Source organism: Lytechinus variegatus, chromosome 8 (assembly GCF_018143015.1).
Source record: "Lytechinus variegatus isolate NC3 chromosome 8, Lvar_3.0, whole genome shotgun sequence".
NCBI classification, from domain to species: Eukaryota; Metazoa; Echinodermata; class Echinoidea; order Temnopleuroida; family Toxopneustidae; genus Lytechinus; species Lytechinus variegatus.
In genome coordinates this window covers 6,123,797-6,149,517 of record NC_054747.1, presented here as the reverse complement: position 1 = coordinate 6,149,517, position 25,721 = coordinate 6,123,797, and the positions used below count along the sequence as shown (strand labels likewise).

Genomic DNA, 25,721 nt, shown 5'->3' with positions numbered 1-25,721 from the left:
CTGACAACAGCGGAATTGAAAATAAAAGAACAGAAGTCACAAACATCTAAGATTAATGAACGATCTATCTCAGGACATGTTTTAACATTGTTTTGAGGTGTTGATGAATCAAAATATATTTATTATATCTTTCAGTACGGACTCCCATTCTCCGAGAGTAAATATAAATCTTTCATTTTTGTGACAACCGCGGGAAAGAAAATAAGACAAGATAGAAGTCACAAACATCTCAACGATCGACTAGGTAGGGTTTAAAATTGTTTTGAGGTCCTAACGAGTTTAAATATATTTTATATACCTTTCGCTTTGAACTCTCTCAGAAATAAAATTCACACATTTATTCTGACAACAGCGGAAATGAAAATAAAAGAACAGAAGTCACAAACATCTAAGATTAATGAACGATCTATCAGGACATGTTTTAACATTGTTTTGAGGTGTTAATGAATTAAAATATATTTGATATATCTTTCAGTACGGACTCCCGTCTCCGAGAGGAATCACGCATCTATCAGAACATGTTCTAACATTGTTTTGAGGTGCTTGAGTTGAAATATATTTGATATGCCTTTCGTTATATATGGACTCCCGTTCTCCAAAAATAAATATAAATCACGCATTTTTCTGACAACCGCGGGAAAGAAAATAAGACAAATTAGAAGTCACAAACATCTCAGATTAATGAACGATCGATTAGGTATGTTGTAAAATTGTTTTGAGGTCCTAACGAGTTAAAATATATTTCATATACCTTTCGTTTTGAACTCTCAGAAATAAAATTCACACATTTATTGTGACAACAGCGGAAATGAAAATGAAAGAAAAGAAGTCACAAACATCTAAGATTAATGAACGATCTATCTCAGGACATGTTTTAACATTGTTTTAATGTGTTGATGAATCAAAATATATTTGATATATCTTTCAGTACGGACTCCCGTTCCCCGAAAGGAAATATAAATCACGCATCTATCAGGACATGTTTTAACATTGTTTTGAGGTGTTTGAGTTAAAATATATTTGATATGCCTTTTGTTATGTACTCCTGTTTTCCAAAAATAAATATAAATCACGCATTTTTCTGACAACCGCGGGAAAGAAAATAAAACAAAATAGAAGTCACAAAAGCTCAGATTAATGAACGATCGATTAGGTATGTTTTAAAATTGTTTTGATGTCCTTACGAGTTACATGTAAAATATATGTTATATACCTTTCGTTTTGAACTCTCTCAGAAATAAAATTCACACATTTATTCTGACAACAGCGGAATTGAAAATAAAAGAACAGAAGTCACAAACATCTAAGATTAATGAACGATCTATCTCAGGACATGTTTTAACATTGTTTTGAGGTGTTGATGAATCAAAATATATTTATTATATCTTTCAGTACGGACTCCCGTTCCCCGAAAGGAAATATAAATCACGCATCTATCAGGACATGTTTTAACATTGTTTTGATGTGTTGATGAATTAAAATATATTTAATATACCTTTCGGTACAGACTCCCGTTCTCCAAAAATAAATATAAATCACGCATTTTTCTGACAACCGCGGGAAAGAAAATAAAACGAAATAGAAGTCACAAAAATGTCAGATTAATGAACGATCCATTAGGAATGTTTTAAAAATTTTGAGGTCCTAACGAGTTAAAATATATTTTATATACCTTTAGGCTTTTGCTATGAACTCTTTAAGAAATAAAAAAAATGAAGCTACAGCCAAAGCAAGTGATACCTCCTTCGTCATTTAAGGTACATTGCATAATACCTTGGGTGGGTGAAGCAGCTGGGCTAGATCTGTCATCAGGACACTCGACAACAAATTTAGATAATCTGCCAAGATTTGCTGAACCATTAAATCCGGTAAACATGAGATGAAAATCGTTTCTCTTGGGTATCATTTGGGCAGCCACTGAGGTCATTTTAAAACATGAGCCATGAGAGCGATTGCTTTGGGTGGTGACGGACATTTCATTGATTTTTTTTCAATCAGCGACTATACAAATAAAAAAAAAATTATACAAATTCTAATAACTTTTAAAGTCTTTGATGGATTTTCGTAAAACTTTCATCAATGCTTATCATTACGTTTAAGTTCTGCTATGTTCACAATAAACTTTTTGTCAGGGTGAACTTCCGCTTTAATGTTTGGTCACTTGAAAATGACACCTACGTATCACGAACGTGTGTTTTCAGTAAGTTAATTTTCAGTTGGGAAATATTGGAAATATACAAAATCACTTATTCATTTTTACCATGCTTTATTTTTTTTTCAGGTTGAGACTTCGAAAATGTGTTGACCATTTTCATCATTTTGCAATTCAAATTCCCTTTAGAGAGATGTTGCAAAGTCTTAGGCATATTTCTGATCTGTACGATGCAGGATCTAGGGGCGGGGGAGTGGGCATGACATATCGATTAAAAATAGGCCTACCTAAACATCGATCTCACGCCACCCACCCCCCCCCCCCCCCCTCCCCCCTAGAACATCAATCAATAGAACTGTACACACATGTGAAAAACAATACAAGAAATTATAGTCTGTTTTAGATGAAAGAATGAAAAATAAATGGTGAATCCAGCAATTAGCTGTCATACAAATAACATTAACATCTCGCTCCCGGGATCTCGCTTTTTTCCTTTCACAAAATCATCCACATGTATATCGCAAACCGTTTTAACATTCATTCACATTTTCTAATATCAAGAATTAATTTCTTGATGTCAAGTATTAATTTCTTGATATTAAGAATTCATTTCTGATTTCGAGGGTCAATGTATTGCAAGAAATCATTCTGATTTTCAATCAGAAATTCTTGATATCAAGAAATTAATTCTTGATATCAAGATCTTCATTTTCATTTCTGATTTTGTGCATGCATCAATATATTGCAAGAAATCATTCTGATTTTTATTCACAAATGAATTATTGATATCAAGAAATTAATTCTTGATATCAAGTTCTTCATTTTCATTTCTGATTTCGTGCATCAATATATTGCAAGAAATAATTCTGATTTTTATTCAGAAATTAATTCTTGATATCAAGAAATGAATTCTTGATATCAAGAAAATCATTCTGATATTATTTCAGGAATCAATTCTTGCATGATATCAAGAATTCATTTTCATTTCTGATTTCGAGCATCAATGTATTGCAAAAAATCAATCTGATTTTTTTAAAGAAATGAATTCTTGATATCTAGAAATTATTTTTTTATATCAAGAAATGAATTCTTGATATCACAAGAAATGAATCTTTGATATCAAGAATTCATTTCTGAATTCGATCGTCAATTTATTGCAAAAAAATCATTCTGATTATTAATCAGTAATGAATTCTTGATATCAAGTTAGAAATTAATTCTTGATATAAAAATAAATGTTTTTTGGCATCAAGAATTAATTTCTTGATATCAAGAAATCGTTTTATGATATCAAGAAATGAGTTCTTGATATCAAGAAATTAATTCAAGAAATTAATTCTTGATATCAATAAATCTAATAATTTTTGATATCAGAAAATGTAAAATAGCTTGCCATACGCACGTCGACGTACGGTCGCTGGCGCCGGCTAAGCCTATTACAGTTCATACATCCAAGAATTTCAACAATTATTTCGTTGTTACATGACAGCAGAAATTGAGAATGAACGTTAAGAATATACTTAGCAAGTAATTACCAGGAAAATTATATGGAACAATTCATTTTAAAATCAAAATTTCTTGAAAGTTATCAGAATACGGTATCATGTAAAAATGAAAAGTTACGTCGCATCGCGGACAATTCAGTTCCAAACATTGCGTGCAGGTCCGGCTCTGGCTCAGCTAGCTACCCGCGCCAGCGGGCTGGCAAAGCTAGCGTGGCTGGGTGGCTGGCTAGCCGGCTGGAAGTGGAAATGCGCCAATGTCTATGCATGGATATTATCCGGTCAAGTGATAAGGTCGTAGTTTGTCTGTTGCCGAAATGATTCTGAAACATTCTATATTTTTGAGGATTGATGATGAATGATGCAACAATTATTTTCGATGATTTTCCCTCACTTTTTATAATTTTTTTTTTTTGCCCGTGTCGCTCACTTTTTGCGCGTGACGCACCAGGAGCTTGTGGAATTTGCGTGTGTCGCATGCGACGCGTGTGTTCTACACTGGCGAGAACGTTGGTGCCAATAAGTATTTAATCTTCTCCTTTCATGAAAATAACAACTTTTTTCCCCAACCTTTCTTCACAAGATGGAATGATTGACTGCAGTACTCCATATAAAGTCTAGTCTAGGTTACCTAAACCACAGCTATAGGAATATACCACCCATTATATTCACAAGCGATCAACAAGACTGTTGCTACAATAGGCGAGCACATATGCCCACCTGTAACATGAAAATAGGATTATTGGTTAAGCAAGAAAAGTGGAAGGTGGCAACTTGATATTTGACCTTCTGACCTCAAAATCAATAGAATTCCTGGGATCTATGCTAATATAGTAAATTATATGAGCCTGGGTTAAGTTAAAATGAAGTTAGCACATTTACCATGACTGCAGAAGGGTAAGATGAAAACGGGTCACTGTGACCTTGACTTTTGACTTTTTGTCATCAAAATCGATAGGCTACCTGGGATCTATGCTAGTATGATATATACCAAATTATATGAGCTTAGGTTAAGTTAAACTGAAGTTATCGCGTTTACAAGGAAAAGTTAACAGACTGGAAAATGGACGAGAGTAAAACCATAATATGTCCCGTAGGAAGGGCGTACATGTATAACAAGTGGAATGCCTCTGGCCGTCTCACCTGCATCACGCGATTCGATATAGCAGCATTGCTGACTTTGAAAACTACTTTAACTCGCACAAGATGTTCAGTGACACTTGGTTACTCTTATTTCCACGTATTATGAACTAGAACAATACACTTACAGAGATAGGATGGTAATTCAACAAATACCCCCAATGTGGCCAAAATTCATTGACCTCATATGACCTTTGACCTTGATCATATGACCTGAAACTTGCACAGGATATTCAATGATACTTGATTACTCTTATGTCCAAGTTTCAAAAGTCAGATCAATAAACTTGCAAAGTTATGATGGTTATTCAACAGATACCCCCATTATGGCCAAAGTTCATTGACCTTTGACCTTGGTCATGTGACCTAAAATGCGCACAGGATGTTCAGTGATACTTGATTACTCTTATGTTCAAGATTTATGAATTAGACCAACATACTTTCAAAGTTATGATGGTAATTCAACAAATACCCCCAACACTGCCAAAGTTCATAAACCCTAAATGACCTTGGTCATCTGACCTGAAACTCACACAGGATGTTCAAGGATACTTGATCACCATGTCCAAGTTACATGAACTATGTCCATAAACTATCAAAGTAATGATATTTCAAAAACTTAACCTTGGTTATGATTTCAGTGTTGCCGCTGCCGTCAGAAAAGCGGCGCCTATACTCTCGCTGTGCTATGCCGGCGAGACAAAAATGATTAAGATTTTCCTTGTTCAATGTTAATTAGAATGGGATTTCAAATGTACAGTCAATTCACAGATTGTCTGATATCTGTTTTCACAAACAACACATAGATGGGGAGTTTCTTTATACAGACGTTTCCTGTGATTCATTAACTCATCAAATCCTGAAAACCTTTCTCCACATTTATCACACATCACATGGTTGACTTCCTTATGTACCTTTTTTAAGTGCCTATTGCGACTAGCGGGCATTATAAAAGCTTTTTTACATAATGGGCATTTGAAACGCTTCACACCATTGTGCCATGTCATATGAGCTTTAAGAGCACTTGGCCCAACAAACCTGGCTGGGCACTGGGAGCATTGAAACGGTCTTTCTCCTGTATGTACCCTCCGCACATGAAGATTTACATCAGATATCGATTTGAACTGCCGCTTGCATACAGGACATTGGTTTTTACCAGCATGCCTTTTGATGTGCCGATTAAACTCGTACTTATCACTAAATAGATCTTGGCATATGGTGCACTTGTATGGCTTGCCACCCCTGCATATGTAAAGGTGTTGTGATAGGAGCTGTTTGTTAGCGACGCTGTACCCACAGTCAGGACATGTGTGAAATTCCTGCTTTTTGTGGACCGATTCTACATGAATCAACAACCGAGCTTCTGAGACACAAGCTCTTCCACATATGTGACACAGATGGAGAGCTGGTATCCTTTTCGTGTGGACACCTACCATGTGTTTATTAAGCTCATGCTTACGAACGAAACCCTTTCCACATTGGATGCATTTATGAGGTCTAATTGAGCGATGCCATTCCACATGTTTTCTAAGGTTTTCTCTTATAAAGAGTTTATTACATGACAAGCATTTCAAAATCCTGTTTTCATCATGGCGTGTTGCATGTCTCTTAAGGCTTTCCAAGTGAGGATATTGTTTACGACATTTAAAACACTCAAAGATTGGGTCTTCTTTGTGCGTTTGCATGTGTTCCTCATACTCCTTACTTGCATGAAAATGTTTATCACACACGGGACACCAACAATGTTTGTGCACTTTTAGATCATGCTCGCAAATTTTGTTTAAATTCACAAATAGTATCCCACACTTTACACATTCATAGAGGTTCTCTTTCTTGTGCATTTGCAAATGTTTGGCAAGGCTATTGTCTTGGGAAAAGCTTGCCTTGCACATGGAACAAGCAAATGGTTTTCCACCCGTATGGAACTTAAGATGGTTGATTAATTGATTCTCTAGGGCAAATTTGTCTTCACATTCAGTACACTTGTATTGCATCTCTGCATGCATTTCCATGTGAAGCTCATACAAACATTGACCTTCAAATGTTTTCTTACAGATAAGGCAGTTATTACATTTTACCAGTCCTCTCTGGTGATTGGACAGAGCTTCCTCACTGGAAAACCTTTTACCACACTCACAAACTTTGTTCAAAATATCCTCATGATGTCTCATCAAGTGTTGCAAAAGCGAGAATTTACCAGGAAAATGTTGTTGGCATTCAGAGCAGGAACAAAGTCTTTCATCAACAGTTTGAGCACTAAGCTCCTCTAGACTTGATTCTTGACCATTTTTTCTATGAGCGTCTACTACAGTCAAAACACTGCTAGATTCATCACTCTTTGTACACCTTCCAATAAGTTCTGAACTGATGCTCATCTGATCATCATCAGAGTCATCAAACAAATCCTTAGTCATGGCAATTGATCTGGTCTTCTCACTCGTTTCTTTGTTCAACTGAGGCTCTTTAAAACTTGTTTGTGTTTCAACCGGGCTCATATTAGAATCAGAGTTGTGAAACACCTTATTGGACACTTCTTCATTAGAATTCCTTTGATCATGAGCTGTCCCATGTGTTTGCTGATTATTTCCTAAGCCTTGTGATTGCAAGGTATCATGTGTGGTAATGTGAGCAATAACTTCTGCTTTGGAAGAAAACCCCTTTCCACATTCACAGATCTGATCAAGGACAACCCCATGGTGTTTTGCAGAATGCCAGATTAGTGATTTCCGTTTAAGAAAAGTCGATGAACATTTAGAGCAAGAAAAATACTTTTCTCCTGTGTGGAAATAAGCTATGTGTTCTCTCAAGCATGATATTTTTCTAAAACGCTTATTACACTGAGAACATGCATTTGCCCCACTATCGTTTTTGGAGCCCGCATTAATCAATCTTTTGTCTCTTTTACGTTCAGTTGGGAGATTTATGTTTTCTTTACTTTTAGTAAGGTGTGATTTCATGTGTGATGTTAATTCATAGCTCCATCGAAAGGTTTGTTCACATTCAGGGCATTTGTGATTCTTTTCCAAGTGCATAAGTACATGGCAAATGTAAGAAGACCTATGACAAAACACCTCATCGCAATTTGGACATTTCATGGGTTCCCCTCCCCCAACTGTCTTTGTGTGGACAGTGAGTTGTTCAAACGAATGAAAACTTTCTCCACATGAACAAACATAATTAAGGGTGTCATTGTTTGTTTGTACTGATGGGTTATGACCTTTACAATCTTTTCCCTGGCTGATTTGCATGTTATCTTGATCAGAAATGTCTTTTTGATTGGAATCAAGTAGTTGCTTTTCACTGTTAGACACTTGATCAACAGTTACCCCATGAATACTTAATGAATGATCTACAACTTGTGCCCTTCGTCTAAAGGATTTTGGACATAAAGAACATTCAAAAGGTTTTTTACCAGTATGTGTGTACATATGTTCTTTACGATGACTGGTATTTCTGAACTTTTTCCCACATACAGAGCAACCATATGGCTTAGGAGTTTCATGTGATCTAGATCTTACGGACATCCCTTTACTAATTGGTTTCTGTTGAGCAAAAATTTCAGTTTGATACTCAGACGACTTGTTTCCACTGTTAGACACTTGATCAGCAGTTACCCCAAAAGTCTCTTGATCGACGGTTACCCCATGAGACACTTGATCAACAGTTACTCCAGGACTGTCTTGATCAACAGCTACCCTATGAGTCTCTTGATCATCAGTTACCCTAAGAGTCTCTTGATCAACAGCTACTTCATGAGAGAATTGGTCAACATTTACCGCATAAGAATCTTGATCAACAGTTACCCCAGGAGTCTCTTGATCAACAGTTACCCTATGAGTCTCTTGATCAAAAGCTACTTTAAGAGAGAATTGGTCAACATTTACCCCATAAGAATCTTGATCAACTGTTGACCTATGAGTCTCTTGATCAACAGCTACTTCATGAAATAATTGGTCAACATTTACCCCATAAGAATCTTGATCAACAGTTACCCTAGGAGTGTTTTGATCAACAGTTACCCTATGAGTCTTTTGATCAACAGTTACCCTATGAGTCTTTTGATCAACAGCTACCCTATGAGTCTCTTGATCATCAGTTACCCTAAGAGTCTCTTGATCAACAGCTACTTCATGAGAGAATTGGTCAACATTTACCGCATAAGAATCTTGATCAACAGTTACCCCAGGAGTCTCTTGATCAACAGTTACCCTATGAGTCTCTTGATCAAAAGCTACTTCAAGAGAGAATTGGTCAACATTTACCCCATAAGAATCTTGATCAACAGTTACCCCAGGAGTGTCTTGATCAACAGCTACCCTATGAGTCTCTTGATCAACAGTTACCCTATGAGTCTCTTGATCAACAGCTACTTCATGAAATAATTGGTCAACATTTACCCCATAAGAATCTTGATCAACAGTTACCCCAGGAGTGTCTTGATCAACAGTTACCCTAGGAGTCTCTTGATCAACAGTTACCCTAGGAGTGTTTTGATCAACAGTTACCCTATGAGTCTGTTGATCAACAGTTACCCCACAAGACCCTTGATCAACAGTTACCCCGAGAGACAATTGATCAACAGTTACCCCATGTCTTAATGAATGATTCACTAGGTTCCTCTTTCGGCTAAAGGATTTTGGACAAAAAGAACATTCAAAAGGCTTTTTACCAGTATGTGTGTACATATGTTCTTTAAGATGATTGGTCTTTCTGAACTTTTTCCCACATTCAGAGCAACCATATGGCTTAGGAATTTCATGGGATGTTGATTTTAAGGAAAGCCCTTTACTCATGCTATTTGAACTATCCATCTTTCCTTGAAGTTGTTTTCTGTTAGTTTCTTGAATAGAAGCCTGATGATTACTAACAGAGGTGATTCTTTGTTCCAAATCTGTGTAGAGTACTTGTGAACGAACAGTACTATTTGATTCATTAGTTTTACCAATTTCATTAGAAATATCATCTGTGTTATCAAAATGACATTGAAATTTATCATCTAATTGTTTTTTACTTTCACCAAGAACATGCAGCTGATTTCGAGTAGTGCCTTTCAGTTTGGTAGAAAGCCTGCTGGACAAATAATCTTTACTAATCCCATGATGTCTTAATGAATGTCTCAAAAGGCTTCTTTTTTGAATAAATGATTGTTGGCATATAGAACATACAAAAGGCTTTTCACTACTATGCTGATACATATGTTCTTTCAGATTACTTAACTTGCTAAACCTTTCACCACATTTAGCACATACATAGGGCCCTCCAAGTGAGCATTCTTCACTTTGCACATATGATGGGGCATTGGAAGGAGAACTAATTGATGTACTGCCTCTTTCCTCAGAAAGATGATTACCCCTGCCTATTACACCTGATGAGTTTCTATTGTTATTAAGGATTTTACTGACACTGGACTCATGACTTTCAGTTGGTTGTTTACTTTTAGTGTATTCTTCTCGTAATTTCAGAGATAAGTCTTCACGAAGGCTATTGATTTTAACTGCATCACTTCCTTTACTCAATTGGCTCTGTTCTCCTCCATTCTTAGACACTCCTGTATATTCGAATTTTTCTACATTGCCAAGTCCATGAATCATGTCAGGTTGTATTCTCTCAGAATCTAACAGAGTGTCTTTAACATTACACAACGGAGAATGTGTGACATCACAAACTGAGCCTAGATCTTGATGTTGACCCATAGTTTTTGGTTGTTCTTGATCTTCACTATGTGTTTGCTGATGGCGTTGCTCGTTACCAGGGCTATTAATTTGCTCAAGACAATCCTCAATTGATAGTTTGTAAACTAGGACTTTAAGTTTGGAAGAAAACTTGCATCCCTGTTCAGACAACTGATCATTTCTAAACCCATGAACTTTTAAAGAATGACTTACAAGGGCCCTCTTACGAGCAAAAGATCGTTGACATATACAGCACAAAAAAGGCTTTATACCAGTATGGGTATCCATGTGTTCTATCAGATGATTTGTCTTCTTAAACCTTTTCCCACACTGAGTGCAAGCATAAGGCCTAGTGTGCTTAGGAGTTTCATGTGATCTAGATTTTAAGGACAGCCCTTTACTAAGTTGTTGGTTGTGAGCAAGACTTTCAGTTTGATCCTTGGAAGACTTGCTTTCACTGTTAGACACTTGATCAGCAGTTACCCCATGAGACTCTTGATCAACAGTTACAAGAGACTCTTGATCAACAGTTACCCCACAAGACACTTGATCAACATTTACAAGAGACTCTTGATCAACAGTTACCCCTTGAGACACTTGATCAACAATTACCCCACGAGACACTTGACCAACAGCTACCTGATGAAACTCTTGATCAAGAATTTCAGTTTGATCCTTGGAAGACTTGCTTTCACTGTTAGACACTTGATCAGCAGTTACCCCATGAGACTCTTGATCAACAGTTACCCCACGAGACACTTGATCAACATTTACAAGAGACTCTTGATCAACAGTTACCCCTTGAGACACTTGATCAACAATTACCCGAGACACTTGACCAACAGCTACCTGATGAAACTCTTGATCAAGAATTTCAGTTTGATCCTTGGAAGACTTGCTTTCACTGTTAGACACTTGATCAGCAGTTACCCCATGAGACTCTTGATCAACAGTTACCCCACGAGACACTTGATCAACATTTACAAGAGACTCTTGATCAACAGTTACCCCTTGAGACACTTGATCAACAATTACCCCACGAGACACTTGACCAACAGCTACCTGATGAAACTCTTGATCAACAGTTACCCCATTAAAAAATGGAACAACAGTCACCCCACAAGACTCTAGACCAACATTTATCCTATAAGAATCTTGACCAACAGCTACCTGATGAGATTTTCGATCAACAGTTACCTCAAGAGACTCTTGATCAACAGTTACCCCATGAGAATCTTGATCAACAGTTACCCCATGAGAATCTTGACCGACAGTTACCCCACAAGACTCTTGATCAATGCTTATCCCATGATGTCTTAATAAATGCTCTTCAAGGTCCTTCCTTCGTCTAAAGGATTTTGGACATAAAGAACATTCAAAAGGCCTTTTTCCAGTATGTGTGTACATATGTTCTTTCAGATGATGTGTCCTCTTAAACCTTTTCCCACACTGAGTGCAAGCATAAGGTCTAGTGGACAATTGCTTAGGAATTTCATGTGATCTAGATTTTAAGGAGAGCCTTTTACTAATTTGTTGCTTGTGAGCACGAATTTCAGTTTGATCCTCGGAAGACTTGCTTCCACTGTTAGACACTTGATCAGCAGTTATCCCAAGAGACACTTGTTCAACAGTTACAAGAGACTCTTGATTAACAGTTGCAAGAGACTCTTGATCAACAGTTACCCCATGAGACACTTGATCAACATTTACAAGAGACTTTTGATCAACAAATACCCGGTTAAACAGTTGATCAATAGCTACCCCACGAGTCTCTTGATCAAAAGCTACCCCACGAGTCTCTTGATCAATAGCTACCCCATGAGTCTCTTGATCAACAGTTACCCCATGAGACACTTGATCAACAGTTGTAAGAGACTCCTGATCAACAGTTACCCCATGAGACACTTGATCAACAGTTGTAAGAGACTCCTGATCAACAGTTACCCCATGAGACACTTGATCAACAGTTACAAGAGACTCTTGATCAACGAATACCCGGTTAAACAGTTGATCGACAGCTACCTCACGTGAGACTTGATCAACAGCTACCCCATAAAAAAATGGAACAACAGTCACCCCACAAGACTCTTGACCAACAATTACCCTATGAGACTCTTGATCAACAGCTACCTGATGAAACACTTGATCAACAGTTACGCCACAAGACTTTTGATCAACAGCTACCCCACGAGACTTTTGATAATCAGTTACCCTATGAGAATCTTGACTAACAGTTACCCCACGAGTCACTTCATCAGCAGCTACCCCATGAATACTAAATGAATGATTCACAAGGTTCCTCTTTCGGCTAAAGGATTTTGGACATAAAGAACATTCAAAAGGCTTTTTACCAGTATGTGTGTCCATATGTTCTTTCAGATGATATGTCCTCTTAAACCTTTTCCCACACTGAGTGCAAGCATAAGGTCTAGTATTCAATTGCTTAGGAATTTCATGTGATCTAGATTTTAAGGAAAGCCCTTTACTTGTGCTCTTTGAACTATCTGTATTTCCTTGTTGGCTTAGTATATCATCATTTTGGCGATGCATTTCGTGGTGAACTTTACCATGTTGTTCCCACTTATCTGTTATATCAATCTTTTCCTGATCTGCTATATGTATTTGCTTTTGATTTGTTTCAAGTGATTTGTTGTGACCTGGGTCATGTGATTGACTCTCAAATGTGTCTCCAGATTGCATGTAATTTGTGACAAACTTTTCATTGTGAGCAATGTTTTTATTTTCAGAAGCAATCTTCTTTCTACATTCAGTCACTTCATTCCCATGTTGTTCTGATGAATGCCTTACGAGTTGCTTCATACTATTAAAGGATTGTGGACATAAAGAACATTCAAAAGGCTTTTTACCTGTATGTGTATACATATGGACTTTGAGACTCAACATTTTCTGAAACTTTTTCCCACATTGAGAGCACACGTGGGGCCTTTTAAGAGACGTCTGTTCGTTGCACAATGATTCGGAATGTACTATACTATTTGAAACATTGCCTTTACAAATATTGTTAGGTACATCACCTGTGTTATCTATTTGCTCAATAGCATTTTCATCAAATCCTCTTTTTCTTTCACTTTGTCTATGACACTGCTTTTGAGTAATGTCTTTAAGTTTTGAAGAACCTTTGTTTCCCTGTTTGGACACACCACCTTGACCAACCCCATGAAGTCTTGATGAATGTCTAAAAAGGTCATGCTTTCTAACAAAGGATGATGGACACAATGAACAAGCAAAAGGCTTTTTACCACTATGTGTATACTTATGTTCTTTCAGGCGACTTAACCGGCTAAACCTTTTATCACAATCAGAGCAAGCGTGGGGTCTTCCAAGAAAAGTTGTGGAAGTAGTTGTGTCTCCCCGTTTAGACTTTTCATTATTGGCTACTCCATGAACCATAATCAAATGTCTCTTAAGATTTCTCTTACGTGTATAAGATTGTGGACATTTACTGCATGGAAAAGGCTTTTCACCATTATGCTTTGACCCATGTCCTTTCAGATTCCAAAGCTTCTGAAACTTTGTCCCGCATTGAGAGCTAGCATGGGGCCTTCCGGGTGACGTCTCTTTACTCTGCACAGATTTGCAACAAGACAAAGAACTGCTTCTGTGGTCTACACTGACATGACAAGTGAGATCATTTGATCCTCTCAAACATCTTTGTGACCTCTCCTCTCCAAGGTCACATGAGTTTTCTATGGATGCTGGTAAGTGAGGTCTATCTACTCCTTGAGATTCCTGGCTATAGTCTTTGATGCTGCCCTGCTCTTGAAATAGATCTTTTCCAGTGCACTCTGAGGACATGTCAATCCTTGAAGTAGTACCTGGTTGTCATAAACATACATGTAAAGGGTGGTAATCAAACCTCAACACTAAACTAAATTTCAAAACACTCATGAAAGCAATTTAGGTTTGGTCTTCCTTCTTAACCCTATCTAGGCAGGGGCATTTTCATTTCATTTCATGCCGATTTCTAGTAAATGATTATGCTGAATTATGCATGATTAGTATGCATAATCATACTTTTTCCTCTAACTCCCTAAATAAAGGTACAAATGTTCTAATTTTTGGTGTATACACTCTTTGTGGTGTTTTTTTTAGCAAAATGTAAAGAAAAAGGATGGTGCCATCAGATCATTTTCATTTTGCAATTTCTTATGCATTTTGTTTCTCTTTTTGACCTTTTGATTTTCATTGCTTTTTCAATGAAATTTGTTGGGGACTCTTTTGAGATAATAAAAAGTATAAAATAAATACATTTAGACCAGCAAAACTAAAAATGATCATACATTTATGATACATGGTTGATAACACAATTTGCATAGACTTTATAAACGAGTGGAATGCCTCTGGCCGTCTCACCTGCATCATGCGATTCAACATAGCAGCGGTGCTGACTTTGAAAACTACTATAACTCGCACAAGATGTTAAAGTGATTGTTTAACATTGGTTTGACTTTAAAAAATCTGAGCTAGAAGGTCACACTTGTCACCTGTGTCTGTGATATGTTCCAAAAATGAAGCCTAGAAAAAATTGCATTCGAAAATGATTATTTAGTGCTTCAAAAATTGAAATATAAAGTGACCGGAAATACCATCTTAATTTCATCCCATACACTTATGTGTACTATTTAGGTGTCTATAAGACGCCTATTTACAAAATAGGGGTTTGCCTTGTAGTTTTAGCTTTTCATTCTCAATAATGGTTGTTTTCAGGGTTTATTAGTTCTAATACATGAACTTGTACACATGTTTCATCTTGGTTTGAGAATTTTTTAAATCGGCTGCTCACAAAGTTAAACAATACCTTTAACCCTAAATCTCCCGGGGTATTTTGATTCTTGTCATTCCCGGGGGGGGGGGGGGCCATTATGGCCCCCCCCTTAAGATCTCGGCCGCCGATCGCGCGAGCGACGCAAAAATTTGCACGCTGGCAGTGTGCGATTTAATCTACAAGGCTGTATGGTAAAATTTTTCAAAATGAGATTTTATTTTATATGAATTAATTATGCTAATTTATGCATAAATCATACTTTTTGCTCTAATTCACTAAATAAAGCTCCTAGAATGCTAATTTTTGGTAAAAATTTTCTTTGTAGCATTCTTAACAATCGTAATTCAAAAAAACTTTGGTATGGAAATAAATTTCTTATGTATTTTATTGTTTTATGAATTTCTTATGTATTTCTTTGTTTTTTTACTTTTTGTTTTTTATTGTTTTTTCAATGGAAATTGTTCCAGACATAATTCTGATCATAAAAAAATTAATTAAGTTTAATCAGTAAAAGTAGAAATAATGATACATTTATGAATTTTGGCTAAATACGCAATTTGCATTGGATTTGTACATGAAATTACGTTTATGAGCAATTTTGGGTCTGACATGCACTTGCATAATGTTGCGTAATGTCGTAACCGCGTACCCGGGCGTCACAAATTTGGTCTCAAAATTTGCGCGAGACTTGAATGTAAAAAGTCAGTGAGCTGCGAGGTGAAAAAATTTCACGCAGCAGATATATCGCGAAAATTGTTGAGGGGGGGGGGCCATTATGGCCCCCCCCCCCCGGAGAATTAGGGTTAAGTAATACTTGGTTACTCTTATTTCCAAGTTTCAACAGATACCCCCATTATGGCCAAAGTTCATTGACCTTTGACCTTGGTCATGTGACCTAAAATGTACACAGGATGTTTAGTGATACTTGATTACTATTATGTCCAAGTTTCATGAATCAGATCCAAAAACTTTTAAAGTTTTGATTGTAATTCAACAGATACCCGCAAATCGGCCAAAGTTCATTGAGCCTAAATGACCTTTGACCTTGGTCATGTGACGTGAAGCTCATGCAGGATGTTTGGTGATACTTGATTGACCTTATGTCCAAGTTTAATGAATTAGGTCCATATATTTTCTAAGTTATGATGACATTTCAAAATACTTAACCTCAGGTTAAGATTTTGATGTTGATTCCCCCAACATGGTCTAAGTTCATTGACCCTAAATGACCTTTGACCTTGGTCATGTGACATGAAACTCCAATAAGATGTTCAGTAATACTTGATTAACCTTAAGGCCAAGTTTCATGAACTAGGTCCATATCCTTTCTAAGTTGTCATTTCAAAAACTTAACCTTAGGTTAAGATTTGATGTTGACGCCGCCGTCGCCATCGCCGCCGGAAAAGCGGCGCCTATAGTCTCACTCTGCTATGCAGGTGAGACAACAAAATCAGGTTTCGGAGGAATCTTGGGGCTGACATGCACTCACAAAATGTTGAATCATGTCAGAACCATGTACCTAGGCATCGAAAATTTGATCTCAAAAGATGCACAATACTTAAAAGTAAAATGTCAGAGAATGGCGCAGTCAAAATATTTTGTGTGGTGAAAACATTGCATGAATTGATGAGGGGGCCTCTATGGCCCCTCCCCCTGCCTAGATAAGGTTAAAGATCAATTGGTAAAGTGGTCACATACTTGGCAGTTACCCTTTAATAAGAACATGTGTAAAGTAATGCACTATGGCAAGAAGAACTGGAAGTTTACCTATACAATGGAGAGCAATGATGGGAGAAAGCATTTGCCAACTAATAACGGGAAAAAGAGCCGGGAGTACTCTTTGATGCTGATCTGTCCTCGGGACATGCAGCAGATGTAAATAAAGGTGCTGATATAAAGCTTGGCATGATAAAGAGATCCTTCTTATCCCTTGGTACCAAAAATATGCTTTAGCTATACAAGTTTATTATCCATCCAACCCTTGAGAATTGTAATATAGCATGTCATCCAAGATTCACAAAGGACGAGGACAAGCTTGAAAATGTCAAACAAAGAGCTTCTAGACTTATCACTGAAACAAGACATCTCAACCACCAAGAAAGACTGAAGGCCCTGGGCAGAGGGCAGATCAGATTCATATGTTCAAAATCTTCCTTGAATTTGAGGACTTAAGGAACGATGTCCTGTTATAAACATACATTCCCTGAGCAGAGGGCATAACCACAAAGTGAGAAAACCTGCATAGAAGTCCAGGAGACAAATGCCATTCTCTGCAAGTAATCATAAAACAATATATACGACGATTGGTATTAAGCTTTGTGTTACTCCCTTTAACCCTTTTGAACTTCTTGGCTTTTCATAGACCATATGTTTTACAGAAAGTTCCTAGAAATATTGCTGAAAGATCACTTGTTGCATGAAAGGTCACCGAAGGACAATTGAAACTCTTCTGAAGACCACTGAAAGATCATGGTAGGAGTAGTTCAGCAATTCAAGAAGTATCAGTTGTAAACAGTAGTCTTCCAGATACCATTTCACAGATTCAACAAATTTAACCATATCGGTAGGCTTGGATATATTGAAATTGTCCCCTGGTGAGGAGTGGGGCGGGGGCTTATTTAGCCCCACAGATCTGGTGTTGATCATGCAACACCATGACATACATGTATTCTTCAAAATTAGATTCAAACCTATTCTGGATTAATCAATCCTACAGGCCAATTAATGCATAGAATTACAAGATGGATGTAAATGTTGACATGTAGATCCAAAACTCTACCAACTTTGGAAAAAGAAAGTAAGTGTTGTTTCTGAAACAATGCATGTTCAAGCAAACTTTGGGGAAGAATTTATTATTATTTGGAAAGATTTTGAAGAAAATATACTGATAAATTGCATTTACACCTCTGTAAATGGCAAACAAACATTGCCCATTTACAACAAAATATAGTTTTGAAACTTGCTTCCTTTTGCCAAAGTATGGCAGAACTGTCTTGGCACTCTTTATGTGATTCTCATCAAATGTTTCTAAAAAAATGTTGAGATATTTCTTATGTATCTTCCTGTTTAAAAAATGTATATGAATTTTTATTTGTTGTAACGAAGCAAATCATTGGTGACTTTATTTAGGTCATGAATAACATGAATTGCTTTTTATCAGTTGAGGTAAAAATAATGATACATTCAAGGATTTGGACTACTTACATATTTTACATAATATTCGTACATATGACTTTATATTTTTGAGCAATTTTATACACTTACAAAACGTTGTGTGAATATGTACCCCTGCAACATGGAAAGCTGTGTGAGCCTTAAAGGAAAACAAGAAGGTACATGTAGACTAACTACAAGTCTGGCATGATTTTGGAACAATAAACTATGCAACATGATCTTTTGACCCTGGATGAACTTTGACCTTATCATCCTCAAGAACGCACATTTGGTATTACCCAAGGATATACGAAGTATGAACATAATTGATGTAGAAATAAAGAAATGAGAGCAAGTTGAACAAAAAACTTTGAACATTTTTGTAACAAACACGAAAAGTGAATACTACAGTAGGGATTTGCTGTACTTCATTCCTAAAGATGAGAAGTCATGAAACCTTGTCGCACAATCATCTGATTTTTCTGATTTATCAAAAAAAAAAAACAGTCAAGGGGAGGAGGCTGAAAGGATCCCTCTTGTCACATTATTTGTTCATGCCTTGCAACATGTGATCCATGTCATGTGATCCATGTCATGTGATTGTACTATGGTACTCAGGTATTTGATTGTGATCCAGGAAATCCAAAGGAAGAGATCTTTCAAATGTCTGAGGAAAACCCAGTCCCATCATGCTAAATTGATTGCCTCACCAGATATGTCTTCTATGTCATTCACAGGCAGTACAACAGATGTTCTTGTATGTACACTAACATCTTAAATTTCTAACCACAATGAGGGCAAATATCCTTTTTAGAAGATTTTCTAAACCTTTATGATTTTGATTGCCAATCAGATGGGAGTGTCTGAATCATTCTAACATAATCTGTAATTGGAATAAAACCACTGCATAAAGACGATACACATTCATGCTCTCTTCCTAAGTCATGTTTTTTCCTTTTATGTAATATCATTTCATGTCTGAAATTGAATGTTCGTTTACAGCGACAGCATTTAAACCCTTTCTCCATGTGCAGTTTCATATGAGAGAAATAGCTTTCTTTCTTTGTGAAAGTAGAATTGCATTGAAGACACTCCATTAGTTTGTCTTCACGGTGTGTACCCTTGTGTATGGTCAAATATTCTCTTGAATGAAACTTAGCACCACACCAACAAACATGAGTAAAAATATCAACATGTTTGGCCATTAAATGCCTAAGAAACTGATTTCTTATACCGAATTTTTCATGGCATTCAGGACATTCGAATTGGCCCATAAGCATGCAGGCATGTTCATCCAAGTGCCTTGGGTCTTTAAAAGTTCTTTTACACGTTGGGCAGAAAACTCTTCTAAGTCTGCCATTCTTGAGCAAGAAGAGAAGAGTGTTTGTAAGAGGTGTAATCTTCACATACCCAGGACAATATAGCTTTCTTGTACTGCAGTTATGTAAAAGGACTTCAGGATAAGTCATGTTCCCTGGGATTTTATTCTCACACTGGGAACAATGATTGAGTTTCTTTTCCTTGCTTTGCGTCTTATGATTGATTAAGTGTTTTTCAGAAGTAAACATTTCACCACATTCACAAGAAACCCTGTATATGCTCCTATGTCGTATCTTGGTGTGATACGTAAGATCTCTGAGTCTTGTAAAGCTTTCATGACACTGAGCACATTTGAAAGGTGTTATCTCTGAATGAACTCTATACAGGTGTCCCTTCAGATGATATCTCTTAGAAAATTTCTTACTACACACTGGGCATGTATGTGTCTTTGATACAGGCATTTCTGCATCTACCATTACAACATCACTGACTTCATTAGTCTGGGTATCACCCATCCCTACAGTACTGGTTACAAATTTACCATCACTGACTTCAATAGTCTGGGTATCTCCCTTCCCTGTATTGATACTGGTTATCAATTCAACATCACTGATTTCATTAGTCTGTGTATCTCCCTTCCCTACAGTACTGTTTACAAATTTACCATCACTGACTTCAATAGTCTGGGTAACATCCTTCCCTACAGTACCGGTTACAAATTTACCATCACTGACTTCATTAGTCTGGGTATCTCCCTTCCCTGTATTGATACTGGTTATCAATTCAACATCACTGATTTCATTAGTCTGTGTATCTCCCTTCCCTACAGTACTGTTTACAAATTTACCATCACTGACTTCAATAGTCTGGGTAACATCCTTCCCTACAATACCGGTTACAAATTTACCATCACTGACTTCAATAGTCTGGGCAACATCCTTCCCTGTATTACTGGGTATAAATTCAACATCACTGATTTCATTAGCATGGGTATCTCCCTTCCCTACAGAAGTGGGTAACTGATCATTAATAAAATTACCAATTTGACATGTGGTTTGCAAAGACTTTGTGAGACCATTATTATCTGATGAATCCTGCTGTGTTCTTTCTTTGTCAGGTAAATCTTCTCTCTCTACCAAGGACTCACCTCTCAAAGTCCATTGCTCCGGTTCACTAGAGGTATCTGATAATCATAAACATAAAGGAATTCAAATACTAAATTATAACAATATAGCAATTAAAATAATGTTTCTAAAGCGCTACATACTATTAACCAGCTTTAGTGTAGCTACCGGCGCTCTAGCATTCAATGAATGAAATACAAGTTGATGTTCAATAAATAGAAACGGTCATGATTCTTGATTTTGTGATTAACCCTATCTAGGCCGGGGTATTTTGGGAGTTCCTATGGCCGGGGGGGGGGGGCCTCCCAGGCCCCCCCCTAAGATCTCGGCTGTCGACCGCGCGATCGCGCCGAAAATTGGCACGCGGGTCGCCTGGGACATAATCTACAAGATCGTATAGTAAATTATTTCATGCGAATTGTTATTAAGTGATTATGCTAATTTATGCGTAATTAGTATGCGAAATCATACTTTTTCGTCTAACTCCCAAAATAAAGCTCCAAATGTACTAATTTTTGGTATAGTAACTCTTTGTGGTGTCTTTAGCAAGTGTACATGAAAAAAATTGTGATATCAAATCGTTTTCTTATGTATTATATTGTTTTTTGCAATTTCTTATGTATTTCTTTGTTTTTTGACCTTTTGTTTTTCATTGTTTTTTTCAATGAAATTTGTTGGGGACTCTTCTGTGATCATAAAAAGCATAAAATGGATACATTTAGACAAGCAAAACTAAAAATAATCATACATTTATGAATTTTGGTTGAAAACACAATTTGCATTGACTTTGTACACGAAATCACGTTTTTGAGCAATTTTCGGTCTGACATGCACTTACATAATGTTGCGTAATTTCGGAACCACATACCCGGGTGACGCAAAATTGGTCTCAAAAGTTGCGCAAGACTTGAAAGTAAAAAATCGGCGAAAATATCGCGCGATTTGTTGGGGGGGGGCCTCCAAGGCCCCCCCCGGCCTAGATAGGGTTAAACAAAAGGAATCTGAAAAAAAAGACCTTGTCAAGACATAAAGCTGAATACCCTCCTACCAGGTACATTACTGCACCTGGGTTCAGTTGAATCAATCACAACACCAGAAATCAAATACACTTTGATGTTCAATGATGGAAATGGTCATCATTCTTGACTTTGTGAGGAATCTGAACAAAAAACCTTGTCAAGACAGTTTAAATAAGCTGAATTATACTTTTTGCTATTGTTCCAATCCAATATTTATTTCATCAATTGGTGTAATAAAGTAAACACTCGTTCATTCAAAACTGTGGATGCAATTAATTCTCAAACCATAGCGACAAATAGTGACAAAAGTGATTATTAATTCTCGAATTGGTATCATAATATTGACAGCAATTAAAAATTAATGGATTATGTAGTGCTACCAAATGGATGTTTCCGACCGTCACAACATTGTACGCCGTTTGTTCTTGGAATGCCAAACTCAACTGATATTGCAGACAGCAATTTGGTGGGATCATTCCAACATAAAACAATCAACTTCCAAGCCTTTAATGATAATCTAGTGACCTTTGAGTACTAGCCATGCAAACACATTTACAAGTTGTAACTTTTGTTGCAAGGTTTCACAGAGATTGAAGTGTGAGTTAAAGTCATAGGCTATTTAGTGACGATGCAAACATGATCACATGCAATCTTAATATGTATTGATGAAGGAGAGTACACCTTAAATATCATGAGTGCGTTGGCAATTATGAGCATCATACTAAGTCAATGCAAAAAGATGCACATAATAATTCACACGCAATCACATAACACGCAGTCGAGTGCACCATATAACAGGATAAGACCAATGCATTCTATACAACATACAGTACAACCAAAATTGAAATATAGTCAGTCATTGTGAAACAAAAAGCCCCACCCACAGAAAATCAAAACAATTTTTTACCATGTTCACATGTGGCTGGCCTTAATCCTGTGAAGTCTTGTTCATTGTATTGTTGTATTCTCTCTTCTTCACTCTCCTCTGTTGGTTGAGCTTCACATGTCAATTCCAAGGATGCATTGTCACCTGAACTCCCAACTGATAAAAAGCAGAATATTAACTATAATATTAATAATATGAATTGGCCAAAAGTCATAAAAAGTTATATTGCATCATTTTGTCACAGGTAAATTTAACCTCACAGGTCAGATTTACATTTGCATTTTACAAGGTAAGTTATATACACCTTTAAGACTGGGCTATTTTGATAATTCGCAAGATTGGGGGGGGGGATTAAGTCTCACCCCTAAGATCTGGCTCATTTACCATGCAGTTGTGACATCAACAGATGATAACAACAATAAACAAGTAAAATGGGCAATGTACAATTACAATGCAATCTGTGTTTAACTGGTGTTGAATGCACGGACCTCCCAAAATTTGCTCGTCAAAATTCATAATACTTTCCTCTCAAAATTCATATTTTCATTTTATTTTAAGAATTTGTAAATTTATATTGCACCATCCCCGCCGCTGTTGGAAAATCGACACTTGCAGTTTGCCTGTTCAACCACGGAAGTCTTATCTATATTGAATGGATATTGCACACACCCCGAAAAAGATTATCCGCCATCATACTACCATCAAAATGCAGAGTCATGAATGTTGAAACACTGATGACAGTAGCCACATGTTTTTATACGAAACATGATAGCGGCAGACCATCTTTTTGTGGCGTCAGTGACTGAGTGCGGCGTGTGAGTCTGGGGATGTGCAAATCTCATTGACCTTAGCACTGCCTTTGTTTAGCTAATTGCAAATGTCACTTTAGCAGGATAATTAAAGCAAAAATCATAAACAGGGTTCCCAGCTTTTGATTTTTAATTGATGAAATTTAAAAAATATCTTGAAAATTATTTAAACCCATTCCCAGTTTTGCATGTTTTCTAAGTTGTTGCAGTGAATTACATGCATTTTCGGTATAAAAACAATGTTGTAAAACTAATTGGTACCACCATAACCAGTCATTCAATGGATGTTGTTTTGATATATGCAACAAAATATAAGAGAGTCAGACTGACTACTGTGCTTTTGACTTTTGGGCTGATAACAATTTCCTGACGTTTTCCTCAATTGAGGTATTTTTAAAAATAAATTCCCTGATATTTCCCTGACTGGAAAAAGTAAAAGAATTTTCCCTGATTTGCTGGGAGCCCTGGATAATGGTGAAAGGTAACCCCAAAAGCAGGAATTTGCTGCCAAAAGTGGGATAGTTGGGAGGTCTAATTACAAGGTACACCATTCAAGTCAAGTATTGAAACAACCCTTACCCAGCATTGAGCTAAATCAAGTACTATACTTAGTCAGCGTTAAGCTAAATCAAGTATTATCCTTACTCAGTGTTAAGCTAAGTCAATTTATGAAACTACTCTTACTCAATGCTGAGCTGTGTCAAGTATTGCAATTACCCTTACTCAGTCTGAGCTAAATTGATGCGATGCTAATTCCGGTATTGTAATTACCGTTGTTGAGCTGTTTCCTACACAAACACCTTAAATTGTAGATAAGATAGTTCAGCAGCATGATTCATGCTTTTCCTTGTGACAGCTGTAATGTCAGCACATGGAAACACTTTATATTTGTTCAGGCTATTCAAAGTGTAGGCATCAACTGCTGCATCTCTGTGAAAAATTTTTAAAATCGTAAAATAGCCTAAAAAACGGACAAACTTTCGCTCTTTGACACGCACTCATCAGAGTAAAATCACTAGAACGCTAGAGCGAAACAATATACATGTAAATGTATAATAGAATCGAAAGAGACGATGGGGGCTAAACAGCGAGCTGTGACTGGCTGTCAAGGTAACCAAATTTAGGATTACATGTAGTAACAGAAGTAAATTGAAGCAAAGCAACCAAATAAAAAGGGTTCTTACAAACTCCTGGTGGAACAGAATTGGGTATGATTAATAGCTGGATACTGCTGCCTCTAGCATGCACAAATGAGTGAAACTCCTTGCCTTAGCTGAGCACCTTAAAGCAAACAAATAAATAATAAAAAATACACTCTTTTTTTCTTACCGGTAGTGGTTTCTTGTTGTAAACATTCCTCTTCTTCCTCCTTGATGTAGAATGTTTTATATTCATCGCTCTTTGATAACAACTTCTCACTCTTACAGATGGTGTCTTCTACACACGTGGATGAGAAAAATAGAAAACAAAATGAAATTCAAATCTGAGCCATTGAGGTTTGCCTGTTTGTAAGGTCTACCAAATCATACACCTGTGTGCCTTTCTAACCCCCCCCCCCCCATAGGGTATATTCAGTCAGACTACATATCATGAATATTCATGAATTGTTCATGTAACAGAACAAATTGTTATTTTAACTTACATGTACCAATCACTTCAACTAGCAAGGCGCAATCTGTAAATCATTGCACTGTTGCAAGATAACTGCAGTCAAGTTTATTGATGCAGGTTCGAGTCCAGCAATGAAAGATTTGTCAAAATTATCTTTTTTAGTAAAAATTTAGGCAAGACTCTGAGAAAATAAAAGTTCAAGATATGTAGTCTGATTCTAAGCTTCCAACACAGAGAAAGTAGGGAAAAATATGCTACCTGTGCTTGCTTTTCAAATGCCGACATGTTTTCAGTAGAAACTTCTCTTTAGATAAACCAAGGGAGCAATTAAAAAAAAACCTCATTAACCACAAAATATGACAAATCAATGAAAGTCCATATACCCTAACTAACATCCTGTATCATGCTATGTTTCAAAATAACTTCTGGTTCATCAGAAATAACTCGCAATCTTCTCCCATACATACAAGCACCAAACACACTCCATTCCTGGTCTATTAGCATAAAATAGCTAAAGCTGCTTGATTGATTTCACATTAACTTTGAA

At 36.8% G+C, this 25,721-nt stretch overlaps 1 protein-coding gene across 3 annotated transcripts in view; it reads right to left on the bottom strand.

The window, feature by feature from the left end:
- Positions 1 to 5,267: 5,267 nt before the first annotated feature.
- Positions 5,268 to 25,721, bottom strand: part of LOC121419889 — a 44,114-nt gene continuing 23,660 nt past the window's right edge. Inside the window, exons 4-8 of one of the 3 annotated variants that reach the window (XM_041614360.1) lie at positions 24,893 to 25,000; positions 22,776 to 22,910; positions 20,765 to 20,908; positions 11,529 to 14,302; positions 5,268 to 11,105 (exon numbers count right to left, since the gene is read on the bottom strand). In XM_041614360.1, coding sequence (XP_041470294.1) covers positions 5,526 to 11,105; positions 11,529 to 14,302; positions 20,765 to 20,908; positions 22,776 to 22,910; positions 24,893 to 25,000 — 8,741 coding nt within the window. In that variant the 3' untranslated portion in view covers positions 5,268 to 5,525. Of the gene's footprint in view, positions 14,303 to 20,764; positions 20,909 to 22,775; positions 22,911 to 24,892; positions 25,001 to 25,721 lie in introns of all 3 variants that reach the window. The other 2 variants (XM_041614358.1, XM_041614359.1) reach the window with 2 other exon arrangements.